Source organism: Stegodyphus dumicola, chromosome 2 (assembly GCF_044657685.1).
Source record: "Stegodyphus dumicola isolate Sdum_Otavi_A_Nest chromosome 2, ASM4465768v1".
In the NCBI taxonomy this organism is placed as follows: Eukaryota; Metazoa; Arthropoda; class Arachnida; order Araneae; family Eresidae; genus Stegodyphus; species Stegodyphus dumicola.
The window spans coordinates 85367375-85391914 of NC_140769.1; the positions used below are offsets into that span (position 1 = coordinate 85367375).

Here is a 24540-nt window from a genome sequence, read left to right on the forward strand (position 1 = left end):
TGCACTGGAGATAAGGCTGCTTTTTTTTAGTACAGTGCTTGCTTTGAAATTGTTGAGTATTACTCAAAAATTCGCTAAATTTTTAGAAAATTTCAAATAGATAATAAAACAAATTTCTAACTCCAAATTTAGGCTTCTACATGCCTATATTTGAGTAAAGGACTACATTATTCAAAATTTGGTGTCTCTAGGTTTCACTGTTTTTTCACAGTGTGAGAAACATACATACATTCATGCAGATTCTTCATTATTTAATTTCTTTAACTAAATGCAAGGCTTTAATATTTGGTGCCAACAATTTGAAGAGTGAAATGCCGTTTACAGTGAGCCAACGCAAAATGCAAAAACGAAATTAATAGACCTTCTGGTCAAATAGCCCTTTTGGGCTTAAAAAAAAAAAAAAAAAAAAATGAAAATGACGGCATTGCTTGACTAAAGGATTGTTACGAGCATGGTTGCAAAAGTTAGACATGTTCTAAAAATGTGGCAACTTTTACTAAATTGGCTATATTAATGCGTTAAATACCAATTTCCTTGTGGATCATGGCCTAATCGCAAATCGTGGCCTAACAGTGCCACAGTTAACTCTCTAAAATGGCGAGGCCATGTATATGCCTAGAGTATTTATATACTCATCTTGAAATATGTCCAAGAAATTAAGGCAATATATTAAAAGAACATAAATCTAGATACAAAATTTCAGGATCCTTTGGGTATAAAAATCAATAAAATATTTTTTTCTCATGAGAGCTTTGGAAAATTTGGGCTAGTGAAACCCTGTGCCAATCAGAGGGTTAAAGTACAACATTCCATAACGCTTATATCTAATATTAAAAAAGGTGAATATGCGTGCCGTGGACACAATATTTACATTCACAGAATGTTACATGTTGGCACACATAACATTGTGTGTGTAACATTCTGGGATGTTAATTGATGAAAGCGTACAATTGATTTGTTTTAGATATTCTCATCTGTAAAAATTGTTACAGCTTCCATGCATACGAAAGGTTCCAAATTTTTTGTTTCATTTTTTTGCTCTTCTGGTATATTTATTCACAGAGTTTATACAAACTGTTAACACATAAGAATGCTAATTTAGTATCCCAAAACATTGAAAAATATCAAATGTTTAATTTAATTATTCATTGTTTTGAAACTGAGGATGGAAACAATTTGTAAAGCAATTTAGAATCAAATTCTAAGTTTTGAAAAAATGTATTTTGGAAAACATACAAGATGCTCAAAGCTCTTATGCATTCTAGTGAACAATATAGAAAGGAGAACCTATAGTAAAAATCAAAATCATAATAATTGGTTCATTAAAATAAAATACCTTACGGCATCATAACAACTATTGATAACAACTATTGATAGTTATAGTAAGTTAGTAAACATTCAACATATGAAAACATACTTTAGCAATTTAAATACAAATTTTAATTATTAAATAAAATGATACATTAAAAACATAAGACACTTATATCTTATATTTAACATAAGACACTTATTTTTTTTATTTCATACAGTAAAATGGTGACACATGTAAATCTTGCATTAAGTATGTTTAAAACTACAGAAGGTTCCAGCTGACTAAAAAATCTATTCTACAATTTGTTTCTTGAACACAAAGAATACACAACCATGTGAAATTTATATGCAAATCTGTAAGGTGTACAGCAACATAGTTATAGGTCAGGGAGTGATTACAAAATAGGTTCAAACATTCAATTCAGGCAGAATGAATGTGCACAATAAAGCAAAAAGCAGCTAGCCATCTACTGTGAATGATGAATTGGTTCATTAAGTTGATGCAAAATTTCATGTGAATAGACATTTCATGATATCCAGCCTTTCCTTGATGTTTTCAGAAGTTTTGTACACCATTCTATATAAAATTATAACTGAACCCTTGGGTTACTGAAAAATGTGTGCACAGTGTTCACCAAAAATGCTTACACAGGAATATAAAGGATAACGTTTTGATGTTGCTTTAATCTTTCAGAGCTGATACAGTCCCAAGAGAGATGAACTATTGAACCATGTTGCCACTCACGATGAGACATAGATGTCCCAAGTTATGTTGTCATCAAAACAACAATCAATGAAATGGAAGCCTCTATCTTGCCAACCCAGCAGAAGTTCAAAATGGAAAATTTTCACATGCAAAATCCTGTGCACTGTTTTTTTGGGACAGAAAAGATGTTACACTGATGGATTTCGTACAGAGAAAAAAACGTCAATACCACTGTGTACGGTGCAATACTGAAAAACCTATGACATGTTATTCAAAACAAGAGATGCTACTGGCTCAGTGGTGATGTCATTTTAATTTCACAATTAATGCATAACCACATTCCACTTGTGGGACTCAAGATCACATTGAGTCCTTCAGTTGGGGACAAGTGAATCATTCACTGTATAGGCCACTGATCCATGACCTGGCACCAAGTGACATTCACACATTCTTGCACTTACAGAATTCTTAAGTAGCAAGCATTTTGATGATGATAAAGGAATGAAAGATGCATAAAATTCTGGCTAACCTCACAGCTGCCTTTTATGATTCTGAAATACAAAATCTTATTTATTAGTAAGATAAATGCATACTTGCCAACCTATGACACTCAAAAATCAGGAGATTTTTTTAAGAAATCGGGAGATTTTTCACAATGTTAAAAAGACTTTTTAAATGAGGAAAATGTAGTTTTTAATAATGAATTAACTTTAAATAGTAACTAATTCTTAAATGCAAGCAACACAAAAATACCTTACACATAAAAAAACATTTTTATTACTTGCATTGTTTAAGAAAAAAAAAGGGGGGGGCACTTTAATCAGTTTTCGTACAAATGTTATAAACAGTGGCAGATTTTGCTTTCTTTAAGAAAGAAACTTCCTAATATTGTTCACAGCAATTGCCACGTAGGCCTGCTTTCACTAATAAAAGTTTTCTAATGTGTCATCACTAATATTAGATCTAAATTTAGTCCTCGTTTTCGCAACAACACTGAAAATCCTCTCACACTCTGCATTACTATGGGGAACTGTCAAGATGGCCAACATAATTCTAGATAGTTCACTATATTTTAAAATTCCATCAGCATCTTTCAGTTTTCCAATTAAACTCCACTGGGTGTCAATCCTAGTTGATTTTATAACTTCATCCAAGTTTTCTAATTGTAAACTGCTGTTATGCAGCTGTTGGACCTGTTTCAATTTTTCCTCCTTTTTAGAACTCCTTTCAAGATAATAATAAATATCAACAATGTGTTCATCCACATTTATTGGTAAAGAAGCTACTCCTTTTTCAGCTGCTAAATTTAAGAGGTGACAGATGCACCTCATAATCTGTAAACCTGAATTTTCCTTTCTGAAGATGCCTGCAACACCAGTCTTCAAGCCTACCAATACTGATGCATTATCGGCACCAAGACTGCACTCAATTTCTGAAGACTCTGGATTAAAAAAAGAAACAATTGGATACAGTTTTGAATCGGTATTATTGCTTCCATCCGTAGAGAGGCAGAACGGAGCTGTTTTAATGCAATCAATAACTGAAGATTTATTTTTCAAATCCATTTCTTTAACAATTGCACCTCTTTTGGTTCCTGCACTTAAGTATTTCTTAGCGATTTCACTATCGGAAAATATTTTTCTAAACAAAGCTGCAGCGTGATCCGATGCATTCAGTGGCAGGTTGTGCTCCAGTAAAAAGGCAGAGAACAGACATTCTGCATTAATAACTTTTTGGTCCTTTGTTTCCAAAGAAAAGTTTAATTTTTCGTTTTTTTTTCAAAACAACTCATGTTGCCCTTGTGTTTTTGTGTACGCACATGTTTGAGAACATCCGCCCTTCCACCATGCGAAATCGAAAAATCGCAATGACAGGCGGTACACATCACAAATTTATTACATTTCCTTGAGGAAATAATGGAAGGAAAGTCAACTGTGTACGATTTTTGAAAGGTACACGAGTATTTCACCTTTCTCGCAGACATAACAAAAGATGATAATTTCTAAAACTATTTCCCGAAGGCACGTGTACTCGCACAACTCAGGACAAAATGACCGAAATAACTAAAGAACATCCAAATAGCAGCTTGTTTTGTCCTCATTGGCTAATATATGACAGATGACACGCAGTGGAGCACGATGCCCATTGGAAAACTGGAGAAGGACGTTTCTGGATACGTATATGCTCTCACTCACAAAGCAGAAGTTATCTAATTCGCAAGGTTTTGTTTTAGATATAATCTAGAGAAAATTCATTTGCTTCGGATGTCCAAAATCACTTTTTTTGTTCATATAACAAAGTATTAAGCCAAGTTCCATAAAAATCGTGAGAAATTTTAAGAATAAGAAAAAGTCAGGAGAAATATATTGTAAATCAGGTTGGCGGGAGAGCGGTCGAAAATTGGGAGTTTCCCACCTAAATCGAGAGAGTTGGCAAGTCTGCATACAGAGAAAGAAAATTATTCTTCAAATATATATACAGGTATTATTATGTAAATTACCCAGTTTTTTATAATTTCAGCCTTTACTATAATTTCCCGTTTCTATTTCCTCCCCAGAATGCAAATCGCTTAGGCAGTTTTTAAACTGAGGTTTCTGGTGTGTAAGACAGAAATGTGTTTTTAATCTCCGCTTGCTCGTTGCATTAGTTCCTGCCAGCACTGATAATTTGCAACTTTTTGTCTTTGCATTATCACTGCTGACATTTGAATTTGTTATGACGATAGAGTTACTGAGCCAGCTTTAATTAAAATTAAATTGTATAGTCTTTGACCACTAGTCCACATTTTTTTGTTTGAATTTGATTGTTCTTGTTTAATTACATGAACACAAACTGCAATTTAATTGGTTAGCATAAGAACATGCCTTTAAGTTCTTTTTAAATAAGAGGCTTATTTAAACGTTTGTCTGACTTTGTAGTTCAGAGTTACCAACTTTCCCGATTTAGGCGGGAGACTCCCGATTTTCAACTGCTCTCCCGCCAACCCAATTTACAATATATAACTCCCGACTTTTTCTTATTCTTAAAATTTCTCACGATTTTTATCGAATTTGACTTAATACTTTGTTATATGAGCAAAAAAAAAAGTGATTTTGGACGTCTGAAAGCAATTGAATTTTCTCTAGATTATATCTAAAACAAAACCTTGAGAGTCAGATAACTTCTGCTTTGTGAGTGAGAGCATTATACGTATCCCAGAAACGTCGTTCTCCAATGGGCATCAAACTCCACTGCGTGTCAGCTGCCATATATTAGCCAATGAGGACAAGGCAAGCTGTTCTTTGGATGTTCAGCAAGCTGTTCAGGACAAAATGAACGAAATAACTAAATTATTTCGTTCATTTTGTCCTGAGTTGTGTGAGTGCACGTGCATTTGGGAAATGTTTTAGAAATTATCATCTTGTTATGTCTTCGAGAAAGGTGAAATACTCGTGTACGTTTCAAAATTCATACACAGTTGACTTTCCTTAAATTATTTCTTTAAGGAAATGTAATAAATTTGCGATGTGTACCGCCTGTCTTTGCAATTTTTCGATTTCGCAATGTGGAAGGGCGGATGTTCTCAAACATTCGTTCTCCAATGGGTGTTCCAAACTCCACTGCGTGTCAGCTGCCATATATTAGCCAATGAGAACAAGGCAAGCTGTTCTTTAGATGTTCAGCAAGCTGTTCAGGACAAAATGAACGAAATAACTAAATTATTTCGTTCATTTTGTCCTGAGTTATGTGAGTGCACGTGCATTTGGGAAATAGTTTTAGAAATTATCACCTTGTTATGTCTGCGAGAAAGGTGAAATACTCGTGTACGTTTCAAAATTCGTACACAGTTGACTTTCCTTCCATTAGTTCTTCAAGGAAATGTAATAAATTTGCGATGTGTACCGCCTGTCATTGCGATTTTTTGATTTCGCATGGTGGAAGGGCGGATGTTCTCAAACATGTGCGTACACAAAAACACAAGGATAACATGAGTTGTTTTTTAAAAAAACGAAAAATTAAATTTTTCTTCGGAAGCAATTGACCAAAAAGTTATTAATGCAGAATGTCTGTTCTCTGCCTTTTTACTGGAGCACAACCTGCCACTGAATGTATCGGATCACGCTGCAGCTTTATTTAGAAAAATGTTTCCCGATAGTGAAATTGCTCAGAAATACTCAAGAACCAAAACAGGTGCAATTGTTAAAGAAATGGGTTTGAAAAATAAATCTTCAGTTATTGATTGCGCTAAAATAGCTCCGTTCTGCCTCTCTACGGATGGAAGCAATAATACCGATTCAAAACTGTATCCAATTGTTGTTTCTTTTTTTAATCCAGAGTTCAGAAATTGAGTGCAGTTTACTTTCTGTCCCCACTTTAGAAGGACATTTGACAGGCTTTAATATACCGCAGCTAATTATTAAACTTTAAAAGAAAATGCAGGCCCTCTGGATAATTGCTTAGCACTTGGTGCCGATAAACGTACCAGTATTGGTAGGCTTGAAGACTGGTGTTGCAGGCATCTTAAGAAAGGAAAATTCAGATTTGCAGATTATGAGGTGCACTTGTCACCTCTTAAATTTAGCAACTGAAAAAGGGACAGCTTCTTTACCAATAAATGTGGATGAACACATTGTTGATATTTATTATTATCTTGAAAGGAGTTCTAAAAGGAAGGAAAAATTGAAACAGTTCCAACAGCTGCATAACAGCAGTTTACACCCAGTTTAATTGGAATTAAACTGGGTGTCAATTGTCAATTGTTTAATGTTTTTTGAATTAAACTGAGTGTTTAATTGGATTGACACCCAGTTTAATTGGAATTGAGTTTAATTGGAAAACTGAAAGGTGCTGATGAAATTTTAAAATATAGTGAACTGTCTAGAATTGTGTTGGCTATCTTGACAGTTCCCCATAGTAATGCAGAGTGTGAGAGGATTTTCAGTGTTGTTGCCTAAACGAGGACTAAATTTAGATCTAATATTAGTGATGACACATTAGAAAAACTTTTATTAGCGAAAGCAGGCCTACGTGGCAATTGCTGTGAACAATATTAGGAAGTTTCTTTCTTAAAGAAAGCAAAATCTGCCACTGTTTATAACATTTGTACGAAAACTGATTAAAGTGCCCACCCCCCTTTTTTTTTCTTAAACAATGCAAGTAATAAAAATGTTTTTTTATGTGTAAGGTATTTTTGTGTTGCTCGCATTTAAGAATTAGTTCCTATTTAAAATTAATTCATTATTAAAAACTATATTTTTATCATTTAAAAAGTCTTTTTAACATTGTGAAAAATCTCCTGATTTTTGAGTGTCATAGGTTGGCAAGTATGTCATAGGAAAAACAAGGTCACTGGTTCATCAGCCCTCTTGAAATCGAGAGGCTTCGATGACAGACATAGAGCAGAATGCTAAAACCTCTTGACACTGGTCATGAAGTTATGTCTCTTGTACCGTCAACTGGAATTACTTATTGTATCTACGATGTCAAAACTATGTCGTGTAACACATTGTAAAAGCATGGAAGCAGTGACTTGTGGGGACTGCACACACAATTTCCTCATCTCTGTGTGGTCCACCCCATAATCATTTATGCCATTATTACACTTTGCAACGAGTACAAACTTCAGGTAGCAGTGCTGCTCAGTGTTGAATGTGTTGATGAGGAGAAATTTAACAGAAATTTCTTTCCATATGCAAAAAATAGATATTATAAATGATACTCCTAAACAAGACACTTACATTTAGTGTTGTTTAAATTATGAATAACTGATAAGTTAATCATATAAAGCCAGGGCTGGTGCCAGAGCTGGTGTGGCTGCACTGGGCAAAAAAATTTAGGGAAGGCAAAATTTTCAGAATTTAGAGAAGCTCTAAGCAACAAGATTAAGGGATGAGAAATTTCACAGAATTTAGGTAAGGCACTGGGATGTAATTTTTTTTTAATTTAAGGATGTACTTGGAAGCAGAATTTAGGATTCACAGCGAGTGCACTGAGCCACAAAATAACTAACACCAGCCTAAGCCGTAAGTTTTTGCAGGAATTTACTCAGAACTCAAAACTCTTAAGAACACGTAAGAAACACCCATAAGTATAATAAATAGCTAAACCAATATAATTGTCTAAACTTTGTCAGCATGTGAACGGAGCACACTGCGTACGATAGAAGAAAAAAATTTAGCTGAACATCATGTCACCAATCTCAAGATTATCACCACTAGTGTAGAGTAGATGCCAGCTTAGCTTTATGATGGTTAAAACTATGACAGTTAAGCTCGTCGTGAATTTAAGATGTTCAGATACATAATGGAATTTGTGGAAAATTGACAATAATAAAAGAAGATGATACACAAGATTTTCCACTAGAAAGAAAATGCCCCAATAATCGATAAAACATACATATGGCAAAATCTGTAGTACGGTTCTAAAGGCACAAAATATTGCTACTGTCAGTAAAGTAAGTGACAGAGAATTGTAGAGAATTAAAAAATTCCAACTCATAATTTAATGGGAGTTCTTAACATGGCAATTACAGGGCATGAAGAATGGAACTTTGTAACTAAACAAGAAATTATATCTCTCTATAGAGTTAAAGAGAAAGTATTAACCCAAAAAATGCAGCAAACATTACATTTAAAGAAATGTTCAGTAAAGAAAACAAATAAATATAGTGTTGTTTTTTTTATTATTATTTTGATTTCTTTAAGATCATAAATGTTTCATTATTTCATACACAACTATTTAATTTTTTAATTCTGTAATTTCTACATGACATCCTTTTATATTTCAGCTTTCGATTTAACATCCAGAAAAAAACTCAATCCAGAATAGTCCCAACAAACCTGGATCTCATGCTTTGTACAGTATTACTAAACAAAATGCCAAAATTTCTGAAAAAGCAACAATACTTTCTTTTTCATCAGCATGCAGATACAGTTGCATTAAGATTTGTTAAAAGGAAAAACACACATACTAATTACAAACATAACCCCCGACAAAGCGTGTATATTCTTTGCCTTGAACTCCAAAACAATATGCATTTAGTGGTTTGCCAGCTAAAATACATTTTCATAAAATTCTGGATTCCCCACTTCAGTTACATAGCACCCTGCCTGGTTATTGCTTTCGTGGTTGGGCAGATAATGCAATAGTATCTGTATTTTAAATTACTAAAATCTGTATTTTAAATTACTAAAGTGTGTTTCTTTTCATATGTCTTGTTGTGACTTATCTTGCTTGTCTGACAGTAATATCAGAACAAGCCCGCGAAATTCATCATAGCAAGAGTGCAAGATTGTGCCTGTCGTTAGCAATAGCCTTGAGCACCATATGGTGACAATATGACTGTTCAGTTCCGCCCACAATACTACACAAGAGAACCCCCGGGGAGGGACAAAGGGTCTCTATCCCTCTTCTACTAACACCAACCTCTTAAGAGGACAGCATTTTGGCTCAGCATATAATAGTGCCTCCATGCTCCACAGGCACTATACATTTACAAATATCCATGGCTTCTCCAGGATTCAAACACAGGCCCTTCAGTACAGCAGTCAGCAATGCTAACCACTATCCCCGTTGGCAGCTCTTTTCATATGTTGATAATGTTTGCCTATTAAATATTGATAGTCCGGTAAACGTTTTGAAAAAAAGTCACCACCTCACTTCCTTTAAACAATGAGCATTTCAGAGAAATCCTATCACTTCACCTCCTAAGCTTCATTGAAAGCATTCACCAAATCAAACTTCAAAATCATTGGTGTGTTAGGCTTTATTTTGTTAAGTGAATGATTTCCGAGTTATGGCATGGGCTCTCAAATCTAAAACATATTGGTATATCCAAATCCTATCACAATGCTACATGCAGGAGAACACCGAAAACATGAAAACTGCATGAAGTCTGCCAATTTAATCCCTCAGAATCCTGGGGGGAAAAAAAAAAAAAAAAAAAAAACCATTCTTCTGGAACAAAAAGAACATCCCCCCCCCCAAAAAAAAGAATGGTAAAAATTTATTGTACGATACCCCTTGGTGAATCATTTATTTATTGACGCCAAGATCGGCGCTAGGAAGGCACAATTTCAAGATGGCCGCTACATAAAACCAAAATAAGAAGGCAAAGATTACACAAACTCAGTGTCCATGTACACATTGATCTATTTTCACTTAAAAATCAGGAAGCTAAAACAAAGTTAAAATCATCATGGTAGCCAGTAGTTTCGCTAACATTATCACAGGGCTGTGGAGTTGGTACGCAAAATGACTGACTCCTGAAATTTTAGACTCCGACTCCCTCATATATACAGTACAAAGTCCGAAATCCGGATGTCCATTATCTAGAATGATCTAAAATCCGGACCTCAAAACCACCAACAACGTTTTTCTCGTAGGCTTTATGCATGTGCATTTGATTCCCCCTCTCCACGCATAATAAAACATCTGGAGAGTCCCGATTCTTAATTTCACTTCGATACCAAATAAAATATATTGTTATTGAAGAAACAATCATTTTAGCATAAATTTGTACAATCAGTAATTTGGCTCCATTGCTGCATATCTGCTTGGCACACATCTAAAAGCGAAACATTCCACATAGATACATCGTTACCCAATCGGGCAAATCATTATTTATTATACTTTTCTCTCATTACTGCATGTTTATCAACACATGACAACTTGAGTAATGACTCATGTAGCTATGCCTAAACATATTTTTTTATGTTAGTAATTGAATAACAAAGAAGTATGGTAACCTTTTATGCTGACATTATGCTTGGCGATGATTACAGATTTAAGTTAAATGCACTAAAACATGTTGACGAAAAATTTAATAAAAATTTCTTTCCATATGCTAAAAATAGATTTTGTTGATGATATTCATATACCCAAAGATTACACTTAGGGCTTTTTGAATTAAGAATAACTGATTTGTTATTCATATAAACCCAGAACCAGCACTAGGGCTGGTAATGCGGCACCGGATCGCAGAATTTAGGACCCACAGAGACTGCACCAGGCGGTAAGATATCTAGCGCCAGCCATCAAGAAGGCTTACGTATATGTGGAAATTTATTTATTCAAAACTCTGATAACCCTTAAGCATGTGCAAGAAAGAGACATACGTACAATAAATAACTAAACTAATACAATTCAAGCTTAATTGTCTCAGTGCACTATAGAAGCAAGATAAAATTTACGGAACTTGTCGTTAATTGCCAAGCTCATGATGCATAGCCAAATATGTACAATGAATGACAGCTAAATTTGTTGATGATAGCTGTGAATTTTAAAGGTTTTCGGATATCGCAAAACAAAGGTGAAATTTTCCAAATAACGGATTTTGTAAAGAAATGTGGAAAAGCAGTAATAAATGAAGATGATATAAAATAAATTTTTCATTGTGATGACAATACTTCTTAATCATCAATCAATTAATGAATGGCGAAATCTGTAGTATGGTTCTAGATTCAGAAAATACCGCTACCGATAGTGAAGAAAGTGAGAGAGAGGTTATTGAAAACGAAAACATTTCCATTGACAAGTTAGTCGGTATTCTCGATACAGCAATTACAGGAGTTGAACAGAGGAACTTCCGTAACTGAACAAGAAGTTATGTCTGTTTATAGAATTAAAGAGAAAGTATTAGCACAAAGAACAAAGCAACTTAAACAATTTACATTGAAAGAAATGTTTAATAAGGTAAAACTTTGTAACTGAACAAGAAATTATGTCTGTTTATAGAATTAAAGACAAAGTATTAGCACAAAAAACGAAGCAACTTAAACAACTTACATTGAAAGAAACGTTTAATAAGGTAAACAAATAAATATTTTGCTTTTTGTGTGCGTATGTAAATTTTGATATCCTTTATATCATAAATACTTCATTATTTCATAAATCACGATTTAATATTTTGGTACAACTCTGATATACGCCCTAATTTCTCCAAATGTGGCGATATGTGTTCTGCGCTGGTTTTTGGTGCGGTTGTGTGTTGTATGGCAACCCTGTTGACGTTGAAAAATCTTTCACTGGAGCTCGTTGGTTCGTGTCATGCTCGTTGGTTTGTTCACGTCTGTGTCTCAGAAAGATAGGAGGGGAAGATAAAATGGTGGAAGTTGTTGAACTGAAGTTCGTCAAAAGGAAATATCATTGTGGCCATCCTGTTGAGGGGCAGTGGGTATTTGGAGGTGTGGAAAGAGGGTCTGGGAGATTATTTTTAATGGCTGTGCATGATAGATATAGGGATTTGTGATTTTATTTATTTGTGAACCATAGTATGAATTTTCTGGATAGTGCGTCTGGCTGTCATAAATACGATAGTGATTACATGGAGGCATGTTAAAGACTGTATGAAATTGGTATTTCTGCTGTTCGAAAGAGCATTAATTCATGGTAAGTGCATTTTATTTTATTCTTGTTCTAATTTTGTAGAATGTTATGTTCATTGTTTTTTTAGTATGAATTTCTGTCGTTATTGTTGTTTTTTTAATTGTTTGAAATTTATTTTGTTGATTAGTGAGTAGTGTCTAGATTGTGCAATTCGTAGAGAACAGAACGCTGTGTACATGGTATTCTTTGAAATTTATTGTTGTTATGTTAATTTATTAAAGAGAGGTGTTCGTAGATTCGTTCGTTGCATAGATTGTGACATTCATAAATGTTTTCTTAAGTTAAAACATATCGCTGTGTCCATGGATTCTTGTCAAATATTTTTGGTTAGAAACTTTACGTTTTTGCTGTCTAAATTTTTTGTTTTTGTTTCGGATTTTTAGCTTAAATTGTGTGTTCAAAACATAGTTTTTGCATGAGCGAAAACCGCGTTTTTGGAGACATTTTAGGCTTAAAGTTTGAAATGTAGATAAAAAATTTAGATAGTAATATGGCAGCGGGGAGTTTCTAGCCAAAAATGTTTGGCATCTTGAGGGTGCACATCAGAGTAGTTCCAATATTTTTAATTTTATAATTTCTACATGCCATCTTACTAGATTTAAACTTATGATCTAATATCCGGAAAAATCCGAAATCCGGAATCGCCGAAGTCCTGACAAGTCCGGATTTCGGACTTTGTACTGTACATACATGTACACATATACACATGGGTTACAGCTTATTTTCTTAATATAAAAGAAGTAATAGATGCTAAAGAAAAAAAATGATGGCATAGCAAATTATTTATAAAATTAGCATTTATTTTGAAATGGAAAAACTGGCATTAGTTATTTCTAAGAAACAGTATAGCTTCGGCAAGATTGTTTTTTTGGAGGGCCATAGATCCGATTTGATTAACTTCAGAGCTGAAAAGAGCCTTTCCACACTAACTTGAGGAAGAGCTGTTACTGTTAGAGCTACTTCTTTTAACTTTTCAGGATAGATTTTTAGAAGTTCTAAAAAGAGGTGTCTCGCAAGCGCAATCATATTTCTCTATTTCTTCAAAGGCCCTGTAGAAATCTTGTTTGTATTTTTTTCATTTTTATATCTAAAGGCTCTTGGTTCTTTATTTTCATTTGCTTTGCCTTAGTCTTTTCAATATTATCCAAAAATATTTATCAGAATCTAATTCATTACTGGAAGAGGATGATAGAGACTCAGGTGCAATGTCTGCAGTTTGACTATCCTCATTCGAATTTTCAAATTGTACTGAGAATAATTTCATTCTTAATGAGGATAGAAGTTCATAGATGGCTTTCTTTGCCTTTTTAATTTGTTCGTCATCCAAGAAAATTCGGTGTTTTAGATGTACATATATTGAACCCAGCAAGATCTCATTGTCTAGCAAACTAGTTTCTCTTTTCTTCATTGAAGAAATGATTTCTTCTGCAATAAACCCTCTATTTTAGAAAAAAACAAACATCCCATTCTTCCCCTCTTGCCTCCTGTCAATTCTTCAGATTGCAGCTTTTTTGTGGCTATATATGGTGTAGAAAGAAGAGTTTCTAATTCTGCGAGATCATTCCACAGGCTTTCTGTTAGTCAAACATTAGGGTTATCTACATCTTCTAAAAAAGTTCTTAATTCTAAAAACCTCTTTATCATCAAATATGTACTTCCTAATCGCATTGCTTGATCAATAATTGCTCCTTTTCCTGCTCGCTTCCTAAGAATGGCATTAGTTTTGGGAGTTCTTGCTGCTATTGCTGCTTACCTAAATTTACCAGTGAGATTTGTAACTAAATGAAACAGTTTTATCACTAATAGCAAATATCACATCCATTCTCCTCCTTTATATTTATTTATTAATACGTCAATAAAATAGAAAATAACTATTTTTTATTAATGTACGAGGGTTGGAACTTTAATAGTGGCAACTATTTATTTACAAGGAATACAAAAGTGATTCATGTCACCATGTTTTGCAGTCCTTCAATATAGTCGCCAGCATTGTGTACAACCCGTTTCCAACGATGTGGAAGTCGCAGAATACCTGTAGCAGCGTCTGTTTTGTTAATAGTTTAAATGGACCGGTCTACTGCCGCAAGAATCTCAGGAACAGTTTGGAAGCGAGTGCCACGAAGTGGTTCCTTCATCTTAGGAATTAAGTCATAGTCACAAGGGCTTAGATATGGAGAGTATGGTGGATGGTAAAGCACTTCCCAGCCCCATCGCTTGAACAAATCAGTCACAGCTTGCGCTGCATGAGGCCGAGCTTTGTCATGCAAAATGAGAGGAGCGTTCTGCAGAAAGTGTCACCGTTTTTTTCTCAAAGCTGGTCGGAGATTGTACTCCAAAAATGAGCAGTAATACTGCACAGTGACAGTCTGCTGTAGGGGAACGGTATGCGTTAGGATGACACCAGTCGTACACGAGAATCACCATAACTTTCACATTGATGGGGTTCTGACGAAATTTCGAACGTCGTGGTGACCCGTGATGACGCAATTCGTTTGATTGGCGTTTCAGTTCTGGCTGGTATGATCGGGCCCAAGTCTCATCCAGCGTAATGATATGGCGTAAAAAAGCATCTCCGCGCTCATAGCACTCCAGGTGGGTTCGGGCAGCATCGTATCATAGCCATTTCTGCATTTCCGTCAATTGATGTGGAACCCATCGTGAAGCAATTTTTCTCATGGACAGGAGTTCCTTCAGAATGTGCCGCACAGTCGTATGCGCTAATCCTGTTTGTTTGGCCAGCTGACGAATCGTTTGGCAGCGATCACTGTCCATTAGTGCGGCAACAGCTTGCATGTCTGCATCGCTGACACTCGGACGACCTGCCCCCAGCATGTCCCGGAAGACCTGCCAGTTTGTGATTTGCTAGCATGATTCCTAGTTTGTGATATTCTACCATGTTTTGGCATCTTCATTGAATGCTTTCACCCATCTTGCTACGGTTCTGTAAGGCAATGCAGATTCCCTGCAAGCCTCTTGAAGCCCTTGATGACACTGTCATGCTGTACGACCTCTGGCACATTCAATTTTTATCCAACATAGTTGTTCTTGTTTTGAAAACATCCTGACAACACTTACTTTAGACCATGAGCTAATACAAGGATTCGTTCTTCGCGTCACTCCGCATGCGCGTGACGTAGGCAGGACAAGTCTTTTTGCTGAGAGGTAAGGTAGGTATGTAGTTCACGTGTGGTATACGCGATATTCTTTGGTTTTGTTGCGTAGCATTTTTTTCAGCTGTGTTGCCACTATTAAAGTTCAAATCCTCGTATATAGTCCATAAATGAAAATTATAACTCGTCATTAATTTTTTCATTTCATTTTAATTTCATTTCAAATTCAAACTACCCAACAAAAACTGGAGTCAGAGTCGACCTGTTTTTAGCGACTCCAGCTCCAACTCCTTTTACCCCAAAATCTGCCCGACTCCACAGCCTTGCATTATCAGCATTAGGGTTCCCGAAAAATCTACTTTGCACAACCGGCTTTCAAGTTTGGCAAACAACCAATATCCCTTGGCAATTTTTTGCAACGAAAAAAAACCAAGGGGTACCATAGAATAACGATTAGCCAAAAAGAATATTTATGGCATAAATTCTTTTCAGCAACTAAATTTACTAACAGCCCTTTACAGATCTTTGTCGGGAAAGGCATATATAAAGCAATGCTATCATGCACATAGATTTGAATTAATGCAGCATGTGAAAAATAAGAAGAAAAAAATTTTCTGTCAATTTCAAGCATGGGTTAGAGTAGACTGAAAGGTACTCCTTGCATTATCACCAAGTTGTTGTTTCTTTTATCACCAAGTTGTTGTTTCATTTATGGTAACCTGATTAGTTGAATGTTATGGAAACCCTATTATGATGTAATTGGTTGCATGATTGCAGTAAATTTTGCAATATGGGATGTTTTGTAAGGACTTGTGGTGTGTGTTAGTTAGGAAAACATTGCTTGTTTTGTTGTTTAGGTGGTATAATGGCTGAATGTAGTAAGATTGATTTGAAGTTTCTGTACAATTTTGAATGAAAAAGGAAAAGAGCATTAATTGACTTGTGTGTAAATGAAGGTTTACTTAGTAGCCATTTTCCAGACTGTCCAGAACTACGGAGGAGATTTTTTACTCTTATTTTTGTGAACTTATGTGGTGACGTTAATATACAGATTTGAGTTCAGATAATTTTAGGAAGGTTTTGGATGCTGTTAAGGAATTTTTTGTGCCACAGACTGAAGACGAAGAAATTTCTAAATAAGGTTAAGTGGATATTTGCTTTGTGTAATGCTTAAATACATAAGAGGTTTTTCCTTTTTTATGTTATTTTATTTTTGGATTTAAAATGTAGTTTATTGAGATTACGCATTTTTTGTTTGCCTCTACTGTAGAATTGGATGTTCCTTTGACCTTTTAAGTGAAAATATATCGATATGCATATGGACAAAGTCAAGGGTGTGCGCAATGCCAAGTTTATGCAATTCTCTGATGTTTTTGTAAGTGAAAATAGGTTGACATGTACATGGATAAAGTCAAGGGAGCGCACAATGCCTAGTTTGTGATATTCTGATTTTTTTTTTTTTTTTAAGTGAAAGTAGGTCAATGTGTACATGAATATCAAGTTTGACTTGTTGTTTTGTGTTTGCGTGGCAGCGAGTTTTGGCATTAATTGCTGCTACACAAAGCCAAACTAACAAGTCAAAGAAGTGCACAAACTTGGTATCCATAAGCCGCAAAAAATCACCAATTTTCGCCAAACGGTACCCGTAAATATACTTTTACCCAAGCATGTTGCTTAAATTATAAAAGGTGAATAATAATGTTAATTATAAAAATAATTTTAAGAGCAATAATCTTCAGGTATACTATACAGTAAAAGCTAACATCGGACATAAAGAAATGGATATATTAGGACAATAAAAAAAGGATATAACATTTTTTATTATTTATATCCAAAATGGATATAACATTATACCTTAGTGAAAATCAAATATTGACTAATCTTTGGAATATGGTAACAGGTAGTTTGGCGACATTTTGGTAAGGCGATAAAGGTTACTATCTAGGACTAGCAGTGTACATGGATAAAGTCAAGAGTGTGCGCAATGCCATTTTTGTGCGATTCTGGGATATTTTTTTAAGTGAAAATAGATCGACGTGTACATGGATACTGTGCATGTGCAATTCTTAAAAACGAGGCAAGCAGTGGGCGATTCTGCACTTTCTCCCAATTTCGTACGTAATCTTCGTCATGATTAAGCATTTTTGTTCCATAAAAGTTCTAGCATAAGCGTATTTCGGCTAGCAGATTATTGGGAAAAAATGTTGAGGAAAAAAAAAAAAAAAAACATGCTTTTACTCTGTGAAAACAAAATGGCGTCCAAAACAAAACTAGCATGTTGCTGTAGCAGGGTTGGTCGCCAAATTTTCGCCAAGTTACTATAATCCAAAGATTAATCCAAATATTTTCACTAAGGTGTATCTGAACATGCAATCAATTATCATATATACTGCAAAGAAATTCCGATCGCAACAGTTAAGATTTACTTTCATATAAGAATTGCACTCCAGTCCCCAAGTGAAGCAAAATTGTGCCAAATCTGGTAACCTCTTGGCTTAAATATGAATCAATGCTTTTCGATCATTTATTACTCATTTACTGCTTATTACAATTTGGTGATAAAACGCTTTACTCCATTTTGCTACTGTCTTAAAATTAGTATATGATATTATAAAAACTTTTAATATTGTTTATCCTGTAAAATACATAGTTATTAACTTTCAAATACTTTAGGTAAAGTGCAGAATAGCCCACTTATTTGCTTGGCATTTGCAAGAGTAAGAAGAATTGGATTTCTGTCAATTTTCTTTGACCTTTTTAAGTCAAAATAGGTCGATGTGTACATGGATAAAGTCCAGGGGTTGCGCAATACCATTTTTGTGCAATTCTGAGATGTTTTTTTAAGTGAAAAACTGGTCGATGTGTACATGGATACCGAGTATGTGCAATTCTTAAAAACACACCAAGCAGTAGATGGTTCTGCAATTTCCCCCTTTTCGTAGCTTTTCTTGATGTCCTGTTTTAGATATTTTTGCATGTTTACAGGTTGCTTAAATATTTTTGCATGTTTACATATGATCTATTTTTTGCATGTTTACAGAATTAGTTCAAATTCGCAATTATCTAATATGGCTACATGATAAGTTAGCGATTTTCTAAAATGTGCAAAAACAACCGATTTGGCGACTTAACAATTTTTTGAAAACGCGTTAAACTGGACCGTATTTTCCAGTTTTACCAAACTATTAAATGGCAAGTTCAGCTTATTTTCCAATATAAAGTATTTTGGTAAAAGTATAGTTTAGGGTACCCCTAGGCGAAACTTGGCGATTTTTGGCGGTACATGGATACCGATTTTGTACAATTCTTTGACTCGTTATTTTGGCTTGCAAAGCCAAAATAACAAGACAAACAATTGCACAAACTCGGTATCCATGTACACATCGACTTATTTTCACTTAAAAAAAATCCCTGAATTGCACAAAAATGGCATTGCGCACTCCTTTGACTTTATCCATGTACACGTCGACCTATTTTCACTCTAAAAAAATCCCCAAATTCCACAAAAATGGCATTGCGCACTCTTTTAACTTTATCCATGTACATGTCGACCTATTTTCACTTACAAAAATCCCAGAATTGCACAAACTTGCATTGCGCAATCCCTTTTCTTTATCCATGTACACATTGATATATTTTCACTTAAAAAGTCAAAAGTGCATCAAATTCTACAATATAGGCAAAGAAAAAATACATAATCTCAATAAAATACATTTTAAACCAAACAATAAAATAACACAAAAAAGGAAAAACATGTTATACATTTAAGCACTACCAGAAACAAATATTCACTTACCATGATTTTCGAGTTCGCTTCGTACACCCAGAGCCACATAAAAATCAAAATATCAATCATACTCAAATGACTTTTTTCAAACCAGGTACTCTTTCTGATGGAACACTTCACATAGTGACCATCTGAACCTTTCTTCCTACAAACCCATTCAAATCCATCTAAACGCTTTTTACATTCGACTAGAGGCATATCCTTCCTAAATACAGAACACTTATAATGGCTACTAAGTAAACCTTCATTTTCACACCAGTCAATTAAAGCTCTTTTCCCCTTTCGCTCCAAATCGTACAGAAATTAAAATTACAAATTAATCTTACTACATTCGGCCATTCTACCGTCTAAAGAATCAAACCAACACACACCACAAAAACACTTACAAAACATCCCATGATTCAAAATTTCCCAGAATCATGCATCTGATTACGTCACAATAGGGTTTCCATAACATTCAACTACACCACATAAATGAAACAACAACTTGGTGATAAATCAAACAACAACTTCACCATAATACAAGGGGTACCTTAAAGTCCCAGTATTTCTTTACCAATATGATTTTCACAATCATGTTAATAAATTGCTATCATAATAATAAACTCACCCCATTTCCATTTTGCTTGCTCATGCAGTCTAGGAATTGTAACTCTCAGCCTTGATATATAAAACGATGCATACTGTCTATCAAATGTCCTTTCCTGTATTAAATATTTATGGCATAAATTAGTGTATTTACTGATAGGTCTTACATGTACAGCTATATCGCCTGAATGAGATCCTAACATATTTCCATTTGTTTTGGATACCATTTCTTAGCGCTGATTCAGAAACGAGGTTTTAATCAACTACAAACAAATCGCGCGCAACTTTTATCCGCGGTAAATACAAACGTAGAAATAGTTGTAGTTCCATCAAAAAGATGCTGGTTTGAGCTAAATATTAAGCGGTGCTCGCTTGAAATGTTGAGCCTTGAGCGTTGATCGGAAGATGTTTCAGTGCTTTGGTCGAGATGCCATCGTGCCCTGGGGCTTTCTTCGTCTGTAAGGAGCTAATGGTGTTGGCTACGATTGTTGGGGTTGTCAGGAAAGTGAAGTTGTATGGAGCAGGGGCATTAAGGAAGTTATTGACCCCCTGGCCAAGGCCAACTAGATATCTACAGGCCTGCTCCAATCTGATGATCACATGATCTGACGTCATAATCTTAGTCCTTCAATTTTGTAAGTTGGCATTGCTTCGCCGTAGGACTAGTGCTAGTGAGATAATTGTTTACATGTGTTTTTTCTTCTGAAAAATTTTGTATTTTACCGGAAAGTAAAATATTATATTGTGAATTCGAATTTATAAGAAAAAGTGTGTTTTAGAATGCCAAGAAAGTGTAGTGTACGTAAATGCCGATCAAATTACGATAGCAGTAATGAACATGTGTCGACTTTCAAATTTCCTTCGTATCCTGTACTCTCTCAGAAATGGATAAAAAATATTAATCGCAAAGATTTTGTAGCTGGCAAAGTGTATGCATTAAGCATTTTGAAGAAAAAATTTGTCGTTCGAGAAGATAAAGCTGTTCGTGATGATGGAACGGCATTAGTAATGGTTTTGCAAGAAAAATAGATCTTCCCTCTTCATGGATATTCATAACCAAAGGTAAGATCTTTTGGCTATCGAAATTAGAATTTTTAAACTGTTCAAAAGTGCTTGTGCTTGTATCTTTAAAAATATTGGACGATTTAAATGTAAGAGTTTTTTTCAATGAAAATGAAATTCCCATTGAAAAGTTCAAATGGATATTTGGAGAAGAAAAACTATGTGATAAATGGTTTAAACTTGAGACAGTGATTAGCCATTTGGATGGTTTTTCTGCTTCTGATATTCATGATGACTGCAATTTAAATTTAGATAAAATATCAGAACTACTGTTGAAATGTGCAGAAACAGAAAATAATCCACATTCTGAGAAATTTAAGTTTTTGTATGAACAGATTCAATTAATGCAAATGAAACAGCATTCGTATAGTGCAGAATTCTTTGCCTGGTCTTGTTATATATTTTATTGTAATCCAAACAGCTACAATATTATACGTAACAGTAAGTATTTTATATTGCCTCATCCGTCATACTTAAGGAAGTATCTCTGAAAATTGGCCGAGCAGATTCTGGATTACAAACAAGTCACTGGATGTATTTGAAAAAAAAAATGAAATTTTAAATGATTCTGAAAAAATTGTCGATTTATTATTAGATGTGATATATATAAAACCACAAGTTTCGTATAAAAGTGGTCGTGTTTTAGGTGAATTATCCGAAAAACAGAATTATCTGCAAACATTTATGATAAGCTATATTAGCAAAAAACAGAGATATTGTAGCAATGTTTCCCGTAAAAAACTTATCATCACATCAATTATTAATATTTACAAAACAAGTAATTAACCATGTACAGTCTTGTGGCTATCGAATCATAACTCTAATATAAGACAATAATAGAATTAACAGAAATATGTTCAAAATGCTTTGTGGTGGTGCATTAAAATCCTCATTTATAAACCCTACCATGCATAATCTTCCTATATTTACATTATTTGATACAGTTCATTGGTAAAAGTTTACAATTGGGTGCCCCTCGTTTATTGGCGATTCTTTCTTGACGCCAAGATCGGCGCCAGGAAGTCACAATTTCAAGATGGCCGCTATACAAAACCAAAATAAGAAGTCGAAGAATTGCATAAGATCTGTGTCCATGTACACATCGATCTGTTTTTACTTAAAATAACATCCTAGAATTGCACAAACTAGGCATTGCGCCTTAAATATGTCCATGTACACATCACTCTATTTTCATTTAAATAAAATCGGGAAGCTAAAACAAATTTAAAACTATTGTGGTAACCAGAAGTGAGGTTTCATCGCCAAAATTTTTTTAAAAATGTCGCCAATCGAAGGGGCACCCAATTCTACACTAAAGCCAGTTCATTTATTGAAATCTATACGAAACAACTGCTTCAATCAGAACGATTCAAACCAAACATACGTCAAATATTGTTTACAATTCCAGTGTTCTACATTTAAAAAAATTGTATAAAATAGAAAAAAACGATAATATTAAAATGGCTCCAACTTTATCAAGGAAAGTTTTATTTCCGTCTTCTATAGAGGAACAGAATGTAAGTACTGCTATTAAACTTTTTGATGAAAAGACTTTAGCTGCTCTGCAAATTGAATCGCAGAATAATAGAACTCGGTATGGAAAAGATGTCTTAAGAACTAAACATTTTATTGATGTAATTTTAAAGTGGTAGAAAATTGTAAAAGTTAAACACTCTAAAAAGGCCTTACAGTTTCGATATGTATTTATGCAGCCTATAAGGACAACAGAAGATAAAAGCTTAGAATGTTTATCACAGTTTTGTACGTGGCTTATATCGTGGAACGATTTTTGCCCAACAACAAAAAATTGTAAGTCACAAATTGGGAAAACTGTCAAAAGAAGCCCAAGTTGCTCTTCTCCATACAACAGCAACATTGAATGAACTTTCAAAGTATTTGTTAAAAGAATTTAAATTACCTTTTATTCCTTCAGGAAAATTTCAGACAGATAACCTTGAGGGACGTTTTGGTCAATTTCAACAAATGAGTGGCTGTAATTATAATGTATCCTTACAGCAGATTATAGAGTCGGAAAGAAAACTAAAATTAATTAGTTTGCTTAAAATGCAATTTCTGAGAAAGGTTGATTTATTTTACAACATTTTTCTTGTAATGATATTGAAGATTTTAATGATGATCAACTTATTGATAAGGAATTTGGTGATGTTTTGCATCAATCCAACGATGTTAATGTTACAGAAAAAGATACAATGTGTCTAATTTACATTTCTGGATATGTTTGTAGATCTGTATTGAAGCATATAAATTGTAATCTCTCCAGGAAAAAATTAATTCTTGACAAAGAAATGATAGTTGAATATTGGGAAGATTTTGCGTACTTAGCTGCTATTGATCGAGGTGGTTTATTTTGGCCAACAGAATTCGTGCTTTTCATTAATACCTCTGCATTTAAAATATTTTCAATCCTAATATCTGAAATGTATGAGAAGTTATATATTTCATCAAAAAATCAACATTCTATATTAATAAGTCTAATCACAGAGAAAGTTGAAAACAGGATTATTTGGAATGATAGTATTTGTGAATGTGGCAAATCATTGCATGATTTGTTGAAAAGTTGTGTCACATGCATTTCCAATATATTGCAGAATATTTACTGTAAGGTTAAAAATAACAATTTAAAGGAAACCAATGACCAAAAAAGAAAAATGGGTAAATTAAGTAATTCTGGAATTTAGGTGAATTTTTTATGTAATTTTAAAGTTAAATAATTAGTATTTGCAAACTGTGCATAACTGAGCCATAGAAACTTGCTGCTGCCTACTAGTGGCTGAGTGGTAAAATAGCTGAAAACTGATAGTTTGGTCTGGAGTTCCAATCTCGGCGAACGGGCTGGCTGATAATTACCTTATACGGGCAAATAGAATTGATAATTACCTTATATGATCAAATAGAATCAAAAGTTAATTAAGTTTGAAAATATTGACAAGTGTGATAGAAGCTGATGAACCAACAAAAAGGAAGATGTTAATTTTAAAAGTGAAATAAAAACTTAGGAAGTATGGGATGATAATGCGATAGCAAGAAATCTAATGAATTAGACTGTGACAGCTCCATAAGCGTTTAAATATGTGAATGAACAGAATACAAAGAAATGATGGGAGAAAATAAAAAATGAAATGGTGGCAAAAACAGAAGATATTCATATCAAATGTAGAAAGAATTAGCTCAACTGAAAATGAGTCAAAACGAATCTGTAGATGCTTACATGAATACAGCTGTAATTCTGAAAAGTAAAAGCATTCAAGTTGGGATGAAATAAGAGATAAAAAATTAATTTACCTCATACTAGAAGGACATTAAAGTTGATTGTTGTTAAAATTATCAAAAGTAATAAAGAGAAAGATATAGCTTCAATTATACAAGTTTTAAGATAAACAAATTGTAGATCATGATTTAAAAGCAATTTTTACCAAAACTAAAGCAGAAGAAAAGACGAGCGAGAACAATAAAAAAAGATTATGTAGTATGATGTATGAAATGATAGAAGAACTAAGTTCCATGGAGGCTCATGAAGTCTGGAAATTAGTTGAAAGATCTATCAATAAGAAAATTACGATGTTTACGAAAACTACAAAATAAGATTTTTG

The 24540-nt window shown here is 34.1% G+C and overlaps 1 protein-coding gene across 1 annotated transcript in view; it reads right to left on the minus strand.

Moving 5' to 3' along the window:
• Positions 1-20432, minus strand: part of PolD2 (DNA polymerase delta subunit 2) — a 142927-nt gene extending 122495 nt beyond the window's left edge. The window contains exon 1 of the mRNA XM_085810832.1: positions 19890-20432. Coding sequence (XP_085666958.1) covers positions 19890-20094 — 205 coding nt within the window. The 5' untranslated portion in view covers positions 20095-20432. The remainder of the gene's footprint in view (positions 1-19889) is intronic.
• Positions 20433-24540: the final 4108 nt, after the last annotated feature.